General features: G+C 38.5%; 1 protein-coding gene across 2 annotated transcripts; it reads right to left on the reverse strand.

Annotated features, from left to right (window-relative positions):
• Window positions 1-674: 674 nt before the first annotated feature.
• On the reverse strand, window positions 675-21,871 carry LOC143865540 (mediator of RNA polymerase II transcription subunit 33A-like). Of its 2 annotated transcripts, none has more exons than XM_077375883.1 (12): window positions 21,521-21,871; window positions 14,435-14,545; window positions 11,937-12,272; window positions 10,930-11,249; window positions 10,735-10,826; window positions 10,254-10,614; window positions 9,279-9,489; window positions 8,779-8,893; window positions 8,214-8,375; window positions 7,227-7,917; window positions 3,615-3,821; window positions 675-1,980 (listed from the first exon to the last, which is right to left on the reverse strand). In XM_077375883.1, exons 1-12 carry the CDS (start codon window positions 21,787-21,789, stop codon window positions 869-871), a joined length of 3,987 nt encoding a protein of 1,328 aa, XP_077231998.1. In that variant the 5' UTR covers window positions 21,790-21,871; the 3' UTR covers window positions 675-868. The 2 variants fall into 2 exon arrangements, with proteins under 2 accessions (XP_077231998.1, XP_077232002.1); XM_077375887.1 differs by lacking the exon at window positions 21,521-21,871 and adding an exon at window positions 19,308-21,435.
• Between the last annotated feature and the right edge of the window lie 1,553 nt (window positions 21,872-23,424).

The following is a 23,424-nucleotide window of genomic DNA, read 5'->3' on the forward strand; positions in this document are numbered from 1 at the left end:
AGAGAATGGGTGAATACATCACTTCCAACCTGATTACTCTTTTTACACTACAAGGAGGTGGCCCGGGTAAGAAAAGGGGCCAAATATCAATTCATTCAAGGAAATTATCTAATGTGGAGCACTTACTAAAGTTTTCAATGGATGATCCTATCAACATTCATCATGATCATATGGTGATGAGAAATGTCTCTCATTTCTCAACAATTCTATTAGATAATAATATAAAGAAAAATGATAAGATGGGGTATTCACTGTGTGGTAGCCCCTTTTTGGATTGCAAGAATTCTCTGGAAATGTCTGAAAAAGAAAAATATCACTAAAATTTTATACTTTTTTTATACATGAAAAAAGATAACTTGAACAAACCCTGTTCAATTTTTATTTAGAGGGTCCTTCAATTTATGATGATATCCCTGCAAATTAATTATAACCATATTATTTCCCCCTAAATTGTTGAAAGAAGTTTTTTTCCTGAGAATAAAATTTCCGTCGGCTAGACGTCTTTCTGGAAATTTACCAATCTTCTCATATATTCCATGCAAAGAAAAGTGATTGCAGATGTCTTGGCTAAGATAGTGTTGAAAGGAGGTGGCCAATGTTGGAGACAACCTCCCTTCATTGTAATGCAGTGTAGATTGTGTATGTTTTCCCTTTGTGTTCTTTGCTCTGTGAGATCATCTCATCCCCTTGCTTTTTCAATAAATTCCCCTTTATCGTTCATAAAAAAAACAAAGAAAAAAAAACCCACTTGTCCTGTTCCCTCTTTCCTTTCAAAATGGACTAAGAACATAAAACACTGGCTAAATGTAATACAGGTATACACAACACTAATGTGGGACATCACCATTACAAGAAGATTACATGAGATTCATTCACTACCAGTAATTATCAGTTCAGCAGCTGCACCCATTGCCCTTATCCCCCCTGCTCCAAGTAGAGCCAGACCAAGCTCCTCGTCATTCAACTTCCTCAGCCCTCTGCTCAATCTCTTCAGCACATCTACTTCCACTTCCATCACCCAAGTCGGCACGCACTTCACAATCAGACCCACGAAGCCCGACACATAAGCACGCCAAGTGGCCCAATTGCAACTCAATGTGATTTCCCCATCAAGTGCACTAGCCAAGAACTCCATGTGCCCGCCGATGACCCTTGGCCTCCGTTTCCACACTGATGTTGAGTCTATACCCCACGCAAATGTCCCACAAAACACAGCAAAATAGGCTAGTGCGTAGCCCCTTAACATGGGCGCCATCCCTCCACACTCTTCTTCTGGCTCTGGTCCATGCACAGTTAGAAACCAAGAAGGGAGTGTTTCTTGGAAAAGAGACTGAACGAGACCGGACCCACCTGATAACCACAACAATGATGCGCCCACTGCAGCGGCAAGCTTCACACGCGTCATGGCTGCTGCGAGTGAAACATGGCCATATTTCGAACCATACTTAGCCTCCTTTAGCCTGTCCATTGTCCCACTCTTTAGTCCATTTCCAGCTATTTCTTTTACTGAAACCATCAAAAGAGAGACAATCTTTTCTGTCACAAACATGATGTCTCCGATAGATCTGTACGTCCGCAAATAGAGAATCCCGGGTGCAACAGGTGAGAACCCACCACAAGAAGAACCAAAGCCTTGGCCGAGAAGTCCGCCGATGCCACCATTATTGGAAAGAGTGGTGGGAGATAGGCCGAGGGTAGCACTGAAACAACTCTTGAGGAGTTGAACCACTGCACCATTGTTCTGGTGGAAAACAGTGCGAGATGCGGAATAGATAAGGAAGTCATTCCATCGTTTCACTTTCTGTGCCCATAGGGAGGCAACAATTGGCATACTTGGCCAAGGGCAACCGGCTGCGAGGCTCTCCAAGGCTGGACCGGCCAGGTTTAGAAAGCGTTCGGAGGCTCTGTCGAGTTTATATGTTATGGAGAGGCTCACAAAGGCTGCTAAGGGCAACGGGAGTGTTGCCGGAGCGCTTCCACCTGCCACCAAAATCAGTCTTGAGTCATAAGAAGAGAGAATGAATTGATTATAATCAATCCTAAATGTGAATTGCCATTGGATCCTTAAATGTTTTCTTAATAAATGAATGTATGCAGAATGAGTGTAGTTGATCTTAAAAAGGAATTGCATATGGTGAAGTTACAAAATATCTAAACTTCAGGAAGAAATAGAGTCGCAAGATAGTATTGTCTTTACAAATGAGAAACCGCCATAGTGCACAATATACATGGCATATAGGTTGGTGATAGGGACCTTTAATCTCATGAGCCATCATTGACGGTCCAATTGGTTCAGGTCCCATGCTGAATGGGATCCCATTCGCAAGATTTGCAAAGAATCAATGGCTTGGAAACATCTTAGAAGAATTTCTTTTTCATCATCCTTGATCAAGGGGTTAGGATCATTTGATAAGGGTGGGGGAAGGGGAATGGGCTGGACTTGTGATGGCCGACAAGATTCATGGACCTGATCACCATACAATGGCGGTGGTCATGCTGTACAATGGCCATTTTTCTTGAGGAGAATGGTGATCAGTACAAAAGTTTTTTCACCTTCAGAAAACAATCAAAATAGTCGATTTAATACCAGCAATGTCTTTGATGAGTTCTTATTTGCGAAAGAGTAAATTGTTACAAGTTATTAGTAATAAGACTACTAGTATTTTGCAAGCAATTCAAAACACAAGTTCAACAGGAGAAGGAATTTAAATTCCTTGAAAATGTCGACCAACAAAGTGGTGATTGAAAGGGACTCTTTTAAGGTGATTAGATGGCTTAAGGGTTTCCACTTGTATCCTCGGAGATTTGCCTCTATTTTTTATGAGATACAGGATAAGGTGTGTGGAGCGAATTTATCGTACCATTATGTTTGCCGGTCGGCCAATTCAGTGGCCGATAGATTAGCTAGAGAAGGGGTGTCAAGGGCAGAGGTGGAGTTGTTTGATTTCCTTCCCCCTTGATTTTTTTCCCTTTTCCTCTTGCTCCATGCAGGAATGTTTCTATATTTTTTACGTTTATTTCTCTTAGTTCCTTGCATAGACCTCAGTCTTTTAAATCTTGGAATGAAATCTCTTACTATTCAAAACAAAAAAAGAAGAAGGCACTTCCTGATTATTTACCAATGCTAAAATCTAAAGCATATTTGAGAGGAACACAGTAAATTTCTCATTTCTGAGGGGCATCTTCATTCTGGGTAAGTGATTGGCTTGAAGAGTTGAAAAAGGATGAAGAAGGAGAAGAACTTCAGTTTCTTATAACTATTCGATTTAAAGAAACAGATTTAACTAATGATTTGTTGCTAAAATGCTCTGAAAGTCAATAGCACCGCCATGTAAAAACAGGCAGCCACCTTTTCCCCAAATTAGACAACCAACACTTGGCCCCAATTTAAAGGATTTCGAGCAAAATGGAGATATTCCTGTATGTTGGTACTAGGTTTTTTAAGAAATTGTATTTAGGGGCTTAAAGGAAAGATCTGCACTGTCATCTGAAAACAGGAGTGAAAGGGTGAAAAGCTGTTAGAAATGGGTACTTTTTCCATATTATTGTCATTTAATTCTCCATCATTGTAAAAGCCAAAAAAATAAAACTCTCCATAGAAGAAAAAAAAAAACCTGCAACGAGGCTCGGAACATCAACACCAGTGGCTGCTATAATTTTCTTGATATGTTCTTCCACAGCAGACAGATTTGCAGCAGGGCTTGGCCAATCAGTTCCGTTCATGAAAGCAGGTTTCCAAACACCCCGTGTTACTTCAGAAGTGAAGTAGCTTACAATAGTTGCCAAAGATGCAGGGAGGAAGTCAGCAAGATCTTTGAGGCCTGATATACAAGGCCAAAAGTGTTTAAGCAATGCCAGTTGTAGATTGTTTATTCAGACTTCGATGTCCTTTACATTAGGCTACCTCTCTCTCTCTCTCTATATATATATATATAGAGAAGTGTAGCTACACATACGTGTAGCTAACTTAGCTACACGGACGGATTAAAATACAGTGGGCCCCACATTGTTTGGGTGATGCAAACCATTCATTTGATGAGCCCTCGCATAGATAGGGTGTGCCCAAAAAATCAGCTCCATAGGATCATCCCAACCCTATGATTTGTGGAGGCAAAAATGGATGTGTAAAAACCTTCACAAATCTGTCCATTTTTGCCTCCACAGTTTGAAGGGTTTGGACCATCCAATGGAGCTGCTTTTTGGGCACACCCTATCTATGTGAGGGCCTGTCAAATGAATGGTTTGGATCACCCAAACAATGTGGGCCCATTGTATTTTAAGTCGTCGGTGTAGCTAAGTTAGCTACACATGTGTAGCTACACTTTTCTCATATATATATATATATATATATATATATATATATATATATATATATATATATATATATATATAGAGAGAGAGAGAGAGAGAGAGAGAGAGAGAGAGAGAACGGTTCCTACACATATGTGTAGAGAGTTCTCTACACACTAGCTTAAAATACAGTGGGGGCCCACATTGTTTGGGTGATCCAAGCCATCCATTTTAAAGGCCCTCACATAGATAGGGTGTCTACAAAAAATCAGATCCATAGGATCATCCCAACCCTACGATTTGTGGAGGTAAAATGGATGTCTTTAAACCTTCACAAATTAGTCCATTTTTTGTCATATATATATATATCTCATATACATATGAGAGAACGGTTCCTACACATATGTGTAGATAAGTTATCTACACACTAGCTTAAAATAGAGTGGGGGACACATTATTTGGGTGATCCAAACCATTCATTTTTAAGGCCCTCACATAGATAGGGTGTCCACAAAAAATCAGATCCATAGGATCATCCTAACCATTCGAACTGTGGAGACAAAAAATGGACTAATTTGTGAAGGTTTAAAGACATCCATTTTACCTCCACAAATCGTAGGGTTGGGATGATCCTATGGATCTGATTTTTTGTAGACACCCTATCTATGTGAGAGCCTTTAAAATGGATGGCTTGGATCACCCAAACAATGTGGGCCCCCACTGTATTTTAAGCTAGTGTGTAGAGAACTCTCTACACATATGTGTAGGAACCGTTCTCTCTCTCTCTCTCTCTCTCTCTCTCTATATATATATATATATATATATATATATATATATAGAGAGAGAGAGAGAGAGAGAGAGAGAACATTTCCTACACACTTGTGTAAGTTACCTACACACTACCTTAAAATACAGTGGGGGCCCACATTGTTTGGGTGATCCAAACCATTCATTTGAATGATCCTCACATAGATAGGGGGTCCACAAAAAATCAGATCCATAGGATCATCCTAACCATTCAAACTATGGAGGCAAGAAATGGACTAATTTGTGAAGGTTTATACACGTCCATTTTACCTCCACAAATCGTAGGGTTGGGATGATCCTATGGATCTGATTTTTTGTGGACACCCTATCTATGTGAGGACCATTCAAATGAATTGTTTGGATCACCCAAACAATGTGGGCCCCCACTGTATTTTAACGTAGTGTGTAGGTAACTTACCTACACAAGTGTGTAGGAAATGTTATCTCATATATATATATGAGGAAAAGGATGGTGAGCTTGAGCTCCCAAACACATGGGTCCCACATTTTTTGTGGTAATCCAAACCATTCATTTACAAGGCCCTATCATAGATAGGATGTGTACCAAAAATCAGCTCCATAGGATCATCCTAACCCATCCAAAAGTGGGTGGCAAAATGGACAGACACTGTTTCTCCACAAATCTGCCCATTTTTGCCACCCATTTTTGGATGGGTTAGGATGATCCTATGGAGCTGATTTTTTGTACACACCCTATCTATGATAGGGTCTTGCAAATGAATGGTTTGGATCACCACAAAAAATGTGGGACCCATGTGTTTTGGGAGCTCAAGCTCACCATAAGGATGGTGCGCTCAAGATCACCATCCTTTTCCCCTCTCTCTCTCTCTCTATATATATATATATATATGAGAAAACTGTTGGTGCGATTAAGCTCACCCTTTATTTGGTGCGCTTAAGTTGTTATAACGCCTCCTATTCGTTTAAATGTTTGGGTCCCGCTGGGTCCCGCTTAAGCGCACCAATGGGAGGCGTTATAACAACTTAAGCGCACCCAAAAAATGGTGCGCTTAAGCTCACCAACAATTCTCTCTCTCTCTCTCTCTATATATATATATATATATATATGAGAAAAGTGTTCCTGCGCAGCTGCTTCAAAAACTCATGTGGCCCCACATTTTTGGGGTGATCCAAGGCATTCATTTGGAAGGCCCTTCCATGAATAGGGTGTGTACCAAAAATGAGCCCTTTAGGATCATCCTAACCCTGCCATTTGTGGAAGAAAAAAATGGTCAGAAACAGTGTTTGTCCATTTTCTCCTCCACCTTTGATTGGGTTAGGATGATCCTATAGGGCTGATTTTTGGTACACAACCTATCCATGGAAGGGCCTTTCAAATGAATGCTTTGGATCACCCCAAAAATGTGGCCCACATGAGTTTTTGAAGCGCTATCTAAGCAGCTGCACAGGAACACTATTCTCTTTCTCTCTCTCTCTCTCTCTCTCTCTATATATATATATATATATATATATATATATATATATATATAGAGAGAGAGAGAGAGAGAGAGAGAGAGAGAGAGAGAGAGAGAGAGTTTCTGCGCTCGAGCACAGAAACGGGGGGTTTGATCCTAAGCATTCATTTGGAAGGCCCCATCATGGATGGGGTGCCTACCAAAAATCAGCTCCATTGGATCACCATAGGGTGTCCATTTGTGGGGCCTAAAAAGGACAAATATTGTTTGTCCACTATCTGCCCATTTTTTGGGCCCACAAATGGACACCCTATCTATGAAAGGGCCCATCAAATGAATGCTTTGGATCCCACCAAAAAATGTGCCCCCCCCCCTCCCCCCCTGTTTCTGTGCTCGAGCGCAGAAACCCTTTCCTCTCTCTCTCTCTATATATATATATATATATAGAGAGAGAGAGAGAGTACTACCACCTTCAACTGGTGGACATTAACGAGGTATTTGCCATACTTGAAGCAATTATAGTAACAGAGAAAATTTAGTTTTTATTCAAGATTAAAAGTTTTTGTTTCGCATGAATTCAAAATAATGCCATTAAAAAAAAAGGAATTTCAAAATAATGGATTCAACAGCTACTTCTAGATATGAATAGGCTTAAAGCTATGAAGCAAACTGATTAAGCAAATCATAACCAACCTGTGGCCAATTCACGGGGAGACAACCTTCCATGGGAACATGCAGTAAGGACAGCATCAACCACAAAGGGAACAGCTTCAAGAATTTCCCAAGCAGGTAATTTGGGTTTTAGAGGGGTATCTTCATAATTTGTGCCAGAACTGCTCAGACTACTACTACTTCCAGAAGGAACTGAGCCGACAGACTGGTTTCCTCCTTTATTCATCGTCCTAAACATCATATTTAGGAGCATATTTACGATTTTATGAACTGGAGTCCCATGAACAAGACCAGGGAGAGGTGATGCTATACAAGCTTGATGTTGTCGGTACCAAACTTTCAATTTTGGGAATGAGTCGACAAAAATGGGATGCATAGATGGGGAAATTGCATTATTTGAGAATGCCCTACTGCTATTTTGATATTTAGGAATGTTGGACTGGGGTACTAATTGAGAGTTGCGAAGCAATAGAAGGTATTCAGGAGTTAGTTGGGATCCAGCGGGAGCACCATCTCCGAGTACCTGGAAACATTGTGAATGTTCAAGAGGTGGATGATTGAATTTCCAAAGCCTCAAAAGGAGAATAAAAGCAGTTGAGAACACTGCATAGACAGAAATTTCTTCCCCTGTTGGAAGAGTCCAGGAAATATTAGGTATACAGGACCCAAAAACCTCGCAGATTGCCATCAATGCACCTGCAAGTTCTGGAACCTGGTAATGGAAACATTCAATGCCACTTAGAATCAGAAATATCAAATGCTGCATGGAAATAAAAAAGGGAACTGCTATCAGTACAACCATATTTTGATATTTGCACAAACCCAGATGTCCTTTCTTCTTTAATTGGCTCATGAGAGCTTTTTGGGAAATGTAATAACCTTTTGACAGCTCTTTAAATAGTACAGATAGAATAGGTTAGCGAAAATTTCAAAATATGGTTGTGCTCATATCATTTCCCAATACAAATCATTAATCACTAGGCCTATTGTTGGAGAAACAGAACCTACCAAGCCTTGTAATGAAAAAACTCGAACACAGTCGACCTGTGCTATTCCTGTAAGAAGAATATATAGCATAGAAGCATAACTAATCAAATGGCTTTCCCTCCCAGCATAATTCGCAGGAACAGGAGGCAACAGCAATTTCAAAATGAAACGAACAGCATGTTCCTGCAAGTAACACAGAGCGTTACTCCCATCAAGATCTAAGAGCATAGTTTTAAATCTCAGCCGAAATCTGAAATTTCAGCCGAAATATTTCGGTTTCATACATTGAATCAGAAAAATACAGGATTTCGAAAATTTCAACCTAAATTTCCATCGTAATTACTGAAATTTTATACATTTCGGGGGAAATTTTAAAAATACTGAAATTTTTATCAAGGTTTTACATGATTTCAGCCGAAATTTTGGTTTCGGTGCTGGCCTAAACCGACATCGAAACTGACATTTAAATCCTTGCTAAGATGTCATGGATATGTTGAACAATAACTTTGCTAGGAAGCCACACAAAGCTTGGAATTTCCAAGTCTCGTTGGCCCAGCATACTCATGTGCCAACAGCACTTAATTACCTGAATACTCCAACCACGAATTAGGGAAGCACCGCAAAGAATAGTGGCAGCAGAGGCTTTCTCATCATCAGACCCATTGATGGCAATCTCAAACATTTTCTCTAGCTCTGCTAAGCTTCCATCAAACCCATGAGCTTAATTCAGTGGTGTTGCCCTGGGTAAATTTACAAAAAAGAGCATCTGATACACCTGGCTTCAGGAAAGAAATATGGCATGACTGAAGACCAGGAGATCAAATTCCACAATAAAGAGAAATATTCATTTAGAAGTAAAATGACACACCGATCACCCTCATATAGTATCTCTAGATTGCAGCAATTCATATAAACACAGTGGCCATAATCCTTCCCGCAAAGATTACAACATCCATATAATAAAAACTGACATAAGAAAAACGGAATATTGATTTTGCAAGCTGGAAATGTCAAGATTCTAAAAATGCATCCAGCCTCACAGCCCATAGGCTCATTGAATTTTTGAATGGTAAATTGTCATTATACCTTGAAGCAGGAGTCGTCACCAAAGCATTTATCATCGATGGGATTAATGGGGCACCTTTCATTAACGTAGACCAACTAGGCACTTGACCAGGAACAGTGTGGGGGACCTGGTTGATGCGTCCACTCACATATCCTGGCCAAAAGTATGCTGATGTGTCCAACAGATTTCGTGCAATACAAGCCTCAACAATAAGATGCCGCAAATTTCCAGCTGAAAGGAGATATTTAAGATTAAGAATATTCTCATATATGACTCAAAGAAGGGGCATCACTGTACTAGCATATAAGAATTTATTATTATTTAGCCTCATTTAGCCTATAGAGTATAGCTAGCTTTGAGATTTCAGCAATTTGGAGATAGAAAGATTATACCCAGCAAAAAAAGAGAGATAACGACAACATCACTGTACTAGGATATATGATTTTATACCAATAAAAAAATATATGATTTTATTATGTAGCCACATTTAGCCTATAGAGTATATGCTAGCTTTGAGAGTTCAGAAATTTGGAGATAGAAAGATAATACCCACCAAGAAAGAGAGATAAGGACATAAAATCCATGACAAATCAACAAAAAAAATGCTGACACCCTGTATGGGACCTATGTCACAAATATCATTCTCAGGAATTTCTCGACAAGGGAAGATCTAGGGATATATTAAATTTTTTTTTTTTTTTTCGAGTTTATATCCAGGAAAAACAATAAAATAAAATAATTTAAAAAATATATAAAAATACAAAATTTAAGAAAAAATATCGTAAAAATATCGGGATAATATCGTGATAGTATCACGATATTTTATGATAAAAATGAAACTATAGCTATATTTTTAAAATCTCGGGATTATTTCGGGATTTTGTCGTTTTATCAAAATATCACGATAAAAATACTATATTTTGAAAATATCAGAGATATTTGTGACATAGTATGGGACCAATTCATAGATTTTGGAATTGCAGAATATTACTTACAACAGTTCAGCGGAAGGTCATTCATGCTAATGCACTCAAAGTACCCATTTCCGATATTGAGGCCTGAAACAAACATCATTGCTTTTGCAGCAGCCTGATTGGCTAAAGAAACAATAGATTGTGGAGGAGTCAACAAGCCCCCATAATCACCCAGTATTTGTAAGCAGGACACCAAATCCTTATGCTTCTCCCCTGCCTCCAATTTATCTTTCCATTGATTACTTCCTTTGTTTTGGGTTTCATCAATCATTGTAACTTTCTCTTCCTCAATAATATCAGCAATGGAAAGTGTTGTAATAGACAGTAAAATGCATAACCGTGTGTCAAGGCAAGGTATCGGGCTCTCAATGGGCTCCCTTTCCTACAGATGATGAAGAAACTAATAAAAACAAGTAACGTTGTATGAAATTAAAAAACAAATTTATTCAGCTCCCTATAAACATCAACAGAAAAAATTAAATCTTGCCTAAAAGATTCCTACCCTCTGAACAAGCCGCAGAGATGCCATCCAAACACCTAAAAAAGTATCATGCCAGGAGGTCCTATTAACCGCTTGAAGAGCCTTTATCAAACCTGTATAAAATGTCAAAATCCATGCATTCACCACAAGAGACTGGCACAAAATTAAACTCATCCTATCAAAATAAAAATAAAAATCTTATAGAAATGTAGTTACCAGTAAGAATCTCAATCGCACATGATGCCGCAACTTGTGATCCATCAATACAATCTTCAAGAAACATATCTAAGGGAATCCAAAGTGCAGAACAACTAGCTCCATAAAAGTGATCAACAAAGGATGTCGGAGCTCTGAAAGCAACAGTTGAACACAATTCATGGTGTTGGCTGGGTTTGCATTCTAGACCGCCTTTTTTAGGTTTATATAATGATCCCAACAGCAACAGAGTCTCTGGAGACATAGTTGAATTCCTCAATGCTGATGAGTTTTTTACGATCAGCTGTAACCGCTGAATGAAACCTCCCCAGTGTAAGGGCCTAAAACATGGCACAGATATAAACAATCAAATACCTTCAATCCAAGATAAACAAGTCCTGAATGCACTGACTTCAAGATTACTATAAGGAATTATATTTTCATTCAATCAGTAAATAGCATATGAATAAGAAAAGAATAAACCAATTGACACTACTATTGTGGAGGGGGATTCACTAAATGTGGTTAGGTGGCTCCGTGGGACTGCGGCGCCACCTTAGAGATTTTGGTCGTTTTTTGACGAAATTCTGATCTTGTAGAGGGCTCTTCCATTGTTTTCAATCATGTTTGTAGATCTGCAAATTGTGAGGCGGATTCTTTGGCTAGATCTGAGGTTGAAAGATTGGAGTTAGAGAGTTTTGACTTTTTGCAGGTTATTGTATTTTTTCTTCTCTTTATTTCCTTGTAATCCTTTGGGGGACTTCCTCGGTCTTCCCTATCTTTTTAATATATTTGACTTACCATTTCAAAAAAAAAGAAAAGAAGAACAAACCAATTTGATCTCCCAATAAAAGCATTAAATTCTTTCCATGTTTTGAAGGGTATTAAATCTGTCTGTTAATTCCGTTGGGATCTCAATACATGGTATGAATGAATAGAAAGAGCAAATTACTCTGTCTACCTAACCAATTAACATTGGGTTCTAAAAGACATGCACAAAGTAGATATTGCAGGTAAACATCTCTTACATGTTTTGACGTGCCAAGTAAAAGAGCCTTGATGTTGTTTTATGTTGTAAAAATTGTCCAATAAGTTCGATAGCCATCACTGTATTCAATTTCTGTAACTTCTCATGAAATTCAGTTCTTTTCTCATCGACATGTATTTCAATATCTTGCACCCTGGTTGGCCATCTGGACTTCTTTTCTGGGGTTAATGCCAGCAGCCCCTCATCATCTAATGTTGCATCAACTAGCTGCCCCACAATGGAAAAAACAAATTCAACAACTACAACCCCTGGTTCACCCACTTGAATGCCAAATGTTTGGGAAAGATGAAGAACATCATCTATAGACATCATAATCCTGCATCACACAAACAGTCAGGAATTGCTACATCACTTATTGTCACGGTAAAAGTAACTGGAAAAACATTGTAGGACACAATTTACATGAGACATACATTTAAAAAGAATGGATATGATATCTTTCAAGTGCAAAGCCAATAATCCATAAATAGAGCAACTCACTATGAAAGGAGAACTTCGGCATTGTTTGAAGAGAGATGAAGCACAACAATGCTTTGTGTCATGCATTTTGGCTCATGCATCAGACAGGGATGCCAAATGTCCAGTTGACAAACAGGGTAACAACATGTTTTTTTTTTTTCTTTCTTTTAGTACTTCGTAAAATGGAAAACACTGCCCTCACGACCACAAAATTTTCAGAAGATGCCTAAAACCAAATAAAAATGTCAAGCCGTAAACTCTTACTGCAAGCTCCAACAGTGTATGTTTCTTTGCAGGGTCAATTATTAACATTGTGTTTCATTTTCCTTTTTCATCTTATGTCCATCAGGCTTTCTTGTGCCTTCTGTACTTTTGCTTCTAATGGATTACCTGTTCAAAAAACAATATGTAGCCTTTTGATTCATCCAGTGCTATCATTTTTCATCATGAAGATTCAGCTTGTGATTCTCTAGCATTTGATTTTTTTTTTTTCGGGAATGTTATTCGGAAGTATTTGATACATAACCCAAAAACGGTTTGGAGTTGGACTGACTGATTTTTCTGAAGAGGTTCACAGCTGAGGAAGGTTTGGACTAAGGGAGATAACATGGCAGTGTTCAACTGGCCGAGGCATGAAATCCTTTTTAAGAGATGTACATCTTATTTAGAGACTTTTACAATTTCAGATTTCTCACATCCACACAGAAGAGACCTCAACAGCAAATAGTTTTTTTTTTTGGTAGGTAAGCTGGGATCGAACCTGAGACCTCAAGGTTTTGAAACAAAGCCTCAACCGTTGAGCTACAGGCCTAACCCCTCAACAGCAAATAGTTTAGCAAATGTTGGTGCATTTTGTAATGAATTAGTGTATTGGTGTGGCATGCTAATCCCAGAATCCATCTTTGGGCCTTATCTTTCTTTGGCCTTTTCTCTTACTCTTTGTAATTTGTATCTTTAATTGATGAAATTTCACGTTAGGAAAAATTGCCAAGGCAACATAATTTTACACTCGGTGAGTTCATGATCAAATATGAGTTCTTGTTTTTTAAATAGTGATCAAATCTTGATAGCTAGGAACATAACAGAGACATGACCTTGGATAGGATAGAATGGAAGAAAGTGATCCACGTAGAAGAACCCAACTAGAGCCAGGATTAGAGCCAGGTAGATTCCTTTCAACTTCTTCATGAAATTTTTCTAAAGGATTCATTTTAGCCGACCCCAACTAGTTTGGGACAAAGGCTTAGTTGAGTTGAGTGATCAAATCTGAGTTCTTAAACATTGATTTATTCGGGTTTTGCAGATGGAAGCACAATAATAAGCTTCTCAAAATTAGACTGAAAATTAATATTCTAAAATTATCCCGAACTAATTATATCTAACATTATCCATTGGAGTTGCAGACAGACAGTGTTATTAATTGCATTGACTCATTATTGTAATATCTTGAGTCAATCCACAGTCAAGCAAACCAATAGGGCGGCCCAGTCAATCCACAGCCAAGTAAACCAGTACATCATCTTAAAATTTCAAAATATAATATTATTATAAAGTCCACAAAATTTGGCAAATTCATCCATACATGCTGCTTGGAAATAGAAAACTACAATTATTACACAGGATAGAGATTTTAACCACACAAACTAATGCCGAATAACAACCAAAACACAAGTATGTGGAAAAAAATCCAAGGGGACATATGACATGCAATTATGTTGAGAAGCGCAAAAGTATTTGACAAGCTAACTCATGAGTATTCATATAGGAGTGTACAGTATTCAAGGGCAGAAACCCAAAAAGAATAAATTCTCAAAATTCATGTGCTTGATCCTAAAGCAAAAGTAAAATTAATGAAACAATTTATATGATATATATTATACTATCAAACACTGGACATGAGCACATATTATTGAGTATGCCAATTGACATATCATAGAACACAATATGACAAGCAGAATAAAATGGCAAGCAATTGGTTAATCCTTCTCACGAGAAGAATGAAATAAAATTTAGCCTCACTTTTGAAAACCTGTTCCATTAATTTGATATTCAAATGAAAAAGAGTGCCTCTTGAGGAGTTCCATATAGAGTCTATATGCTGCAGGGTGCAAGCGTCGACTTGGTATTACCCTGTAGAAAAATAGAATTCAAACAAATTGAATCTTAACGAGTCAATAAAAGAAGTAGCACTAGTAAAAAAAATGACATTCTTAAGGATGCCTGCGATGAGTACACGAAAGATCAAATTATAAAGCTAGATAATATTAACGAAAATGAACAAAAATTACAGATCAAATTAGAAAACAAACAAAAAAATTGGTTTCAATTTTGTTCCAGAAGAAGTGACCAGGGCTGTCAACTATAAGTCCTTTTTTCAATAGTAAAGGTTAACTAGAATGTGTTGCTAAAGAGTTGGTAATGAAGAGAGTTCAATACTCAACTCAACTAAGCCTTTGTACCATACTAGTTGTGGTCGGCTAATGAAGAGAGTTCAATATTAATGGTAATTCTTGCCCGCTCGTTCTGTTATTTCGTTGTAAACTATGTATAAGGGGCACCTGGGTTTGTAAGTTCTCATGTTCTTTCCATGGTTTCAAGTTATAATTTAATGTGGGGCCTGCCTGAAAATAATGTAATTTGTGGGACCTGTGGGCCCACTGAAATTGCATCACATTCATAGGCTGAAATGCATTCTACAGAATCTCTTCATGATACAGAAATCAGTCTCACCAGTCACCACAGCAGCTAAGCAAGGTAGCATATGCATCACAATCATTATGACAGTAACATTTCAAGAATAAGAATGAGCTAAGAATAACTGCCTATTACTGAGAAAAAGTCAAGACCTGGATTGAACGCCATTGAATCCTAAAAATTTATATGGAAGACCAGCACAGAAGGGGAAAAGGGACACCATAAACAAGAACAATCCGTATGAATAGAACCCCTGAAGATAAGCCCACTTTAATTCGCATTAAACTCCAGGTAAACCAAAAATGTAAATGTAAAAGACACCCAATTCGTGTGGAAAGATCCAATTTCACACCATCCAAAATCCCAAAAGATGCCCTTTCTTTTGTGAACAAAAGAACTAGACAAGAAATGGGCAGCATGCCCATACATTCAAAGAAATCAACAACCTCTAACCACCAAAACAACAAACAGGAAATAAAAACAAAAATCACCAAAGCTACAAAAAAAGTTAAGTCAAAACTTCAGAACTTCAAACATTCTAAAGAATCGCATCTCCATTAAGAATAAAAGGTACACACGAAACCCACATCAAACCCATCAAAATGGAACGAAAACAACATGTTGGGAAAGTTGCCTTGTTTCCCACCACCACATGTTTCCTAATTCAATTAGGTTTGTGGTTTTCGTGGGAAGGAAAAGAGTGGAAGGAAACATTGTTTTAGGTTTTGGAAAACGCTAGATATAGAAAAGGTTCCTAAATTGCACGATCAGCATGCCCATACATTCAAAGAAATCAACAACCTCTAACTACCAAAACAACAAACAGGAAATAAAAACAAAAATCACCAAAGCTACAAAAAAAGTTCAGTCAAAACTTCAGAACTTCAAACATTCTAAAGAATCGCATCTCCATTAAGAATAAAAGGTACACACGAAACCCACATCAAACCCATCAAAATGGAACGAAAACAACATGTTGGGAAAGTTTCATTGTTTCCCACCACCACATGTTTCCCAATTCAATTAGGTTTGTGGTTTTGGTGGGAAGGAAAAGCGTGGAAGGAAACATTGTTTTAGCTTTTGGAAAACGCTAGATATATAAAAGGTTCCTAGATTGCACGATCGGGGGGGGGGGGGGGGGGGGGGAGTTTTTCTAGGGATTTTTAGTGGAGCGAAAGAAGAAGAATAGAAAAACCAAAAACTCAAATAGAATTTCCTCCCTTTTGATCTACGGTTTTTACAAAAACGTAAAACAAAAAGAGAAAAAAGTTAGGTCCTTGAAAAGAAAAAAGTGCCTATTAAGTATGTTGATGTGGTTAAGGATATGTACAATGGAGCAGTAACTAGTGTCAGAACTATGAATGACACGTCTAGTGAGTTTCCAATTACAATAGGACTGCACCAAGGATCAATTCTAAGCCCTCTCCTTTTACGCTAGTTATGGATGAACTTATGGAGGTTTCAAGGATGAGGTGTCGTGGTGTATGTTATTTGCAGATGACATAGTATTAATTGACGAAACCAAAGCAGGAGTTAATGCTAAGTTAGAGTTATGGAGAACTAATTTGGAATCCAAAGGTTTTAGACTGAGTACGACTAAGACAGTATATGGAGTGCAACTTTAGTAATGTAAGGAGGCGGGGCGAGGATGTAGTAAATATGACCGTACAGGAGGTACCTAAGAGGGATATCTTTCGCTATCTTGGTTTAATCCTACATAAGGAAGGAGAGATTGAAGAGGGATGTTAACCACGGAATAAGACCACGTTGGTTGAAGTGGAAGCATGCTTCAGGAGTTTTGTGCGACTGTAAAATACCTACCAAGTTGAAGGGAAAGTTTTATAAGATAGCTGTGAGGCCAGCATGGCTGTATGGCTCAGAATGTTGGACCACAATGAAGAAGCATGTGCATAAAATGACTGTAGCGGAGATGCGAATGCTTAGATGGATGTGTGGCCACACAAGGTTACATAGAATTAAAAATGAAGACATCCGTAAATAGGTGGGGGTGGCATCAATTGAGGAGAAGATGAGAGAGCACCGCTTACGATGGTTTGGGCATTTCCAACGTAGGCCTTTGGATGCTCCAGTGAGAAGAAGTGACTCGTGCCAAGTTGATGGAGTAAAAAGAGCTAGGGCAGACCGAAAACGACTTGGGTAGAAACAATGAGGAAAGACTTGATGGTTAGGAACATAACATAGAACATGACCTTGGATAGGAGAGAATGGAAGAAAATGATCCATGTAGAAGAACCCAAATAGTGTCAGGATTAGACTTAGTCAATTTGAGCCGGGTAGATTCAATCACCTTCTTCATGAAAATTTTCTAAAGGATTCATTAGCCTACCCCAACTAGAATTGGGACAAAGGCTTAGTTGAGTTGAGTTGAGCTATAAAACAAAAAGAGAAAGAAGAAGGCTCACGACCACTTTTGCATAAAATTTTGTAATCCAAAAAAAGTCTCGCTTCCAAAGTTGCGTACTCTTCTTATACTAAAGGGGAGTCCTAAAAACATTCTAAAACAAACCATCTCTCTTTTAGTCTCCTAGTAAACTAACTTTCCAATACTTTCTAAAATCTAAATACTAGTGTCCTACCTACTAAAGGAAAGCAAAGGATGAAAATTTAGGAAACATAATATCCCAAATAGGTAGGCTTTCTAAGAGCCATTTGTGGCTTGATTTTCAGCTCCATGTAACTTGAAGGTACGGCTGCATCAGACTCCCATGGTTGAGAAGGACTCCGCCCTCGAGTCCATATGATCAACACCATATCTCCATAATATGCCTCCAAATCAGCCACGCTAGAAGCAGTGGAAAGTCCCATGTCACTAGTAAGATCCACCACATGCAATCTCACTGATATGTCACAAAATGGTCCATCAACTCGATCTTGCAACTTGTTTGAAAATCTCTCTTTCTTCATGTTGATCCAAGCAAGGTCTCCTTTAAATTTCATATGCTTTCTATACTTATTTGCCAATTCTTTGCACTTTTTACTGCTCTCTCGGATCATACCCTTATTTTCTTTAGATTTCTCAAAAAAATCATCCATGGATAGAAAGTTACTTCCCTCCCCTATTAAAGGCTTGATAATGTGTTCCATCTTAGATGGACCCAAAAATCAGTTTCACGTCATCTTTAACAAACATGTAAGTTTTTTTATACCCATCATGGATAGCTTTTCGATTGTATTGTCACGGTTGAACCAACAATAAGTGACAAGCATCTAGCGGCACATCACACCATTGAACATCTTAATATTGTTTATAAGGTTGCAAAACCCGACCCACACCGACTCGACCTGAAAATAACATGGGTTGGGTTTAGAAATCACGGGTCTTGGGTAGGGTCGGCTTTTAGATTGAAAACCTAGACTAAATCTTGGCTAGGATCGGATTTAAAGAAAAAAAAACCCGAAACCCGACCTGACTTATATAGGTTTACGATGACTTTCTTAAATATCTCTTGACTATCATAGCTAATAATTTCCCAATATACTGACTTTTTTTAATGGTATTTCCCAATATATTGACATAATTGTTTTCATTGAGGTGATCATGTTTGTGATGTGAAAATATAAGGTGTGTTCGGCAAACATCCTAAAAATGGTTTCTGCCTATTTTGTAGGTGCAGGAATGACTAAAGCGTTAAAACTTCTGAGAATCTTGTTCGGAATACGTGACCCGGATAGTCCGGTTCTAGTGTTTTTTCATTTTGAACGGCTAATTGACGAGATTCTGCGGAGCGACTTGAAGTCGCTTCCTCAGATTCTCATGAATCCGATTCTACTCGATTCCATCTGCTAGAATGAGAAGCATTACTGAACATGCCCATAGTTTCCTTCTTAAATTTATACACTTGATGACATAAATTTAGAGATTTTTGGTGTGAAGATTTGTTTTTTTTTTCCTACATTCTTTAAAATTAGTTAATATCCCATGCTAAAAAAAACCCTAACCGAACCGACCCAACCCAACCCAAGAAACTATCTTGGGTAGGGTCGAGTTTACGAATATCGGGTTTTCCCTTAAAAAATTAGACCCAACCTAACCCGAGATAATTTTTCGGGTAGGGTAGGGTTTTGGAAAACCTGACCCACCCGACTCGAGTTACAACCCTCACTGTTTTTTTTGGATAGGCAACCCTAATTGTTTACTGATAGAAAAGGAAACTAAACAACGTTGATTAACAAGTACCTCATTTCCTTTTTGAACCATGCAAAGCTTGTAAGTCGTAGGCCTCCTCTCAGTCTTCAGATTGAGTTTGTCGACCATTTCTTGTGCCACCACGTTCTCGCAACTCCCACTATCAATGATGAGATTGCATCTTTCCATTCGACATACATCTTGTGGGGAAAATATTATGCCGCAACCAATCGGGCTTTTCTTCAACTTTGGTTGTATTCATAGCACGTCAATAACTAATGCCTCACCATGATTGCTCTAAGTGATCTCGCCAGCATCATCATCATTATAGTCATCAAAGTGTGGTTCTTCGTTTAAAATATTCGCTCCTGTCAACTCGTCAAATTCTTCAACCAAGTTCGCATACCTTCGGTTTGGGCACTCTTAACGTTATATAGCCGAAACCCACGCACTTGAAGTGCTTGGGTGTCCCACCGGTCTTCGGCTTGACAGATAGATTAGAACTCCGTTCAATATCTCTTCGGTGTCATCCCGCTCGTCATGCTCTCTACGATCGTTTTCACCGCTGACAAGACCAAAATTCGCCGCAGCCTGATCAAAATTGACATTGGGTTTCGACGCATGTTCTCAAACTTAGGCATCACCGGATGCCTTGAGTGCTACATTTGTTGCCCCTCAACATTAATGGCCAACTTGAACATATCATTGTAACTTCGATAGGAATGCAGCGTCACCACATTCCGAATCTCCTTCTATAAGCCTCCCAAATAATGTGCCACCATTTGCTCTTCAGGCTCAGCCACTACGCAACACATTGTAAGTAAATTGAACTCCTCCGTATAGTTGTCAGCGGTCTGGTTTTTTTGTGAAAGATTATACAATTTCATGTAGTTGTCTTGAAGGTAGTTTTCTGGCCTCTTCTTCATCTTCTCACAAGAACTGTTCTTCTCTTTTCCTAATCTTTCTCTACGGATATTTAATTGTTCCCACCAAGCCAAAGCATGCTTTTTTCAACTTAATAGCCACAATCTTCACTTTACAATGATCTGACACCTCCTTATAATCAAACACTCGTTCAACCGCGTTGAGCCAATCAATGAAATCATAGGGTTGAATCTTCCCTTCAAACTCTGGTATATCCACCCTCATATCATCATCACAGTAGGGCTGATTAAGACCCATCCGATCTTGAACTTCCCTTTCATTTGTGTCATCTCGCAAAGCACAATTATAAAAAGGGATAATATCCTCTGAGATGAGACTATTGTCATCGCAACTAAGATTTTTGAAATTCGCTACGCATTCGATAAGTTGTTGGACTTGCCTCCTTAATTCTTCGACTTTATTGACTTGGTGATCTTGATGAGGAGCCTCCATATGAAAGTCTCAACCATGCTAACGGCTGTTAACCATGGTAGTTGCCTCTTCACGACGAACGTCATGGATCAACAAGAGCTCTGATACCAAATTAGTGGAGCGAAAGACGAAGAATAGCAAAACCAAAAACTCAAATAGAATTTCCTAACCTTTTATCTACGGATTTTACAAAACCATAACACAAAAGAGAAAGAAGAAGCCTCACAGCCACTTGTTGCATAAAATTTTGTAATAAAAAAAAAGGTCCCACTTCCAAAGATACATAGTCTTCTACTCTCTTAAACTTCTTATACTAAAGAGGAGAGTCCTAAAAAACATTCTAAAACAAAACATACCTCTTTTAGTCTCCTAATAAAGCTTTCCAATACTTTCTAAAATCTACATACTAGTGTCCAACCTGCTAAAGGAAAGCAAAGGAAGAAAATTTAGGAAACATAATATCCCAAATAGGTAGGCATTCTAAGAGTCATTTGTGGCTTGATTTTTGGCTCCATGTAACTTGAAGGTACGGCTGCATCACTTTCTCTCGGGGTTCTTTCTTGGGTTTTCTCTTGGGTTTGTTCTCAAGTTGCTCGTGGGTATGATCTTGGTTGGGTCTTGGTTGAGAGAAGCAAGGAAAAGGGTTGCGGGTTTGTGGGTTCTGTGTTAATCCATTGTAAACCTCATCATTTTGCTTTCTCATGTAAAATCTTGGCGTTCATCTTGTGGTTTGTGTTTATTTTATCTTTCTGTTTATTTGAGCCCGCGGATTTTCTCAACACAACCCTTAAACTCAAAAAATTAACTGAACCCACATCACCAAATCATTAAAAAAAAAAATCTGAAACCAAAAAAAAAAAAAAAGACTACAAAAAAATTCAGAAAAAATGAGAAAAAAATCTGCAAACCTCAAAGAAAGCAAAGCAAGAACCAACATGGGCGGGACAATCTTGAGGACCAAAGCCTTCTCAAGATATTTCCATGAGATTGGAATGTTATTCTCCCAACATATGTGGGAGACTAATACATGAGAAAGCTCTGTAGAGGGCATAGAAATACCCTCTGAATTTAGGATTGTAGAGATTTGAATTGCCCATTGAAAAGGGTCTCTCTTCTTATCTTGAGCACCCTTTGTGAGCTCTATAACTCTGTCCCATATATCAGTTGAAACCTCCATTTGTTTCAGAATTAGAGCAGAAAAGAGAACATTACATACATTTTTTTTTTTTTTCAAAATGAGAGAGAGAGAGAGAGGAAAAACAATATGATTTCAAGAGAACTTTCTCTAATATCTATAGCCTACTACAGAAGTTCCAATGAAGTGGGGAGTGCTATTATCAAAATAAGAGCGTGTGCATATAATTTCCCTCATAAAAAAAGGCAATCCTCTAGAATTTCGTGATTGGTGACTGACTCAGTGTAGTAGTTGGTGACTTGCTGGTAACAACTTGGTAGAGCCACACGGGTTTCGATGGGAAGTCAAAACGGCCCTCTTGTGCTCTTATAGTCTTACTCACATGGTTTTAAATTTTGGTTTCGGGTATAATTTCGATGTTTGCCGATACAGAAACCAAAATTTCGGCCGAAAACCTGAAATTTCGGTAGAAGCCCACGATATTTTATCGACTGAAATTGCCAAGATTTCCAAAATTTCGCCCGAAATTTGCTACATTTCGGCGATTTCGGTTTCTATCGATTTCTGTCGAAATTTAAAACAATGCTCATTTACCCTAGAATTTGCTAGGCAATTTCGAATAAAGCCGTTTTGCGTTTAGCTTTTGCATCATAAACAGCCACCTCAAATGAATTTAATGAACAAGATAGAATCCATTAAACAGTCTAACCTATGTGGTTGTTCTCACATGCAAAAGCTAACCGCGAAATTGTCTAGCAAATCCCCACCGGCAGCAAAATGTTCTAAGGCAAAATAATGTGATCGGAAAAATTCGAGTTTAATATGGTATTATTTCAAAAAAAAAAAAACAGAGTAAAGAAACGGGAACACAAAAAAACATAATTAAAATTGGGTGATGATTTTTTGACTCCCCCCCTCCATTAGGATAACGCTTTTTTACTTCAAATCACGCTAGAAGGGGGCCGCATTATGCTCCAGAGTGGTGGTGCTGGTGGGGCTGTGGGGGGAATCATCTCCCTAAAATTTTGTCATTTACAAAATATAATGGGGTAAAGTTGGAAATTTTGCCAACAAAACATGTTTAATATGTTTAAAATGCGTTTTAGATGTGGTTTATATTTTTGGGACAAAAATACCCTCGTCTCTCACTTTAGAGCAGAGAAGGGAGGAAGAGAAAACAGAGAAGAGGGTTTCATGGGTTTGGTTCAAGCTGTTTGGTGGCCATTAATGGCGGTTTTCACAAAGGGTCAAGAGGCTATGGGAGATAGAGAATGGGTTCGAGTCATGGATAGAGGCGAATGGCTATTTTGGAGGTTTGTGTTAGGGTATGTAAAAGGTGGGTTTTTTAGCTTGAAGGAACGAAGGGCATGAGGTTTTGGATCTGATTTGGGGTAAGTTCAATGAGTGTTTTGATCTGCTTATTAGTTGATTAGAATTTGTCAAGGGTTTGGGTTTAATGGTTGTTCTTCTTTTATCGTTTTGTGGGTTTGGTCGTTTGTGGCGAAGGTAGTCTTGTTACAGAGATTTGGGCATTTTTCATGGAGGTTTGGATCTGTGATGAGGCATGGACAAGGGAAAAGAGGGTTAGATTCGGGCAATATCTGTGAGTTTGGCTGAAATTTGTTGCAGGGATTTGGGTTATAAGGGTTTGAATGGTGTTAGGATGTAGAAAAGAGG

Source organism: Tasmannia lanceolata, unplaced genomic scaffold, assembly GCF_043159265.1.
Source record: "Tasmannia lanceolata isolate RefF3 unplaced genomic scaffold, GAP_Taslan_0.1 ptg000002l, whole genome shotgun sequence".
Lineage (NCBI taxonomy): Eukaryota > Viridiplantae > Streptophyta > Magnoliopsida > Canellales > Winteraceae > Tasmannia > Tasmannia lanceolata.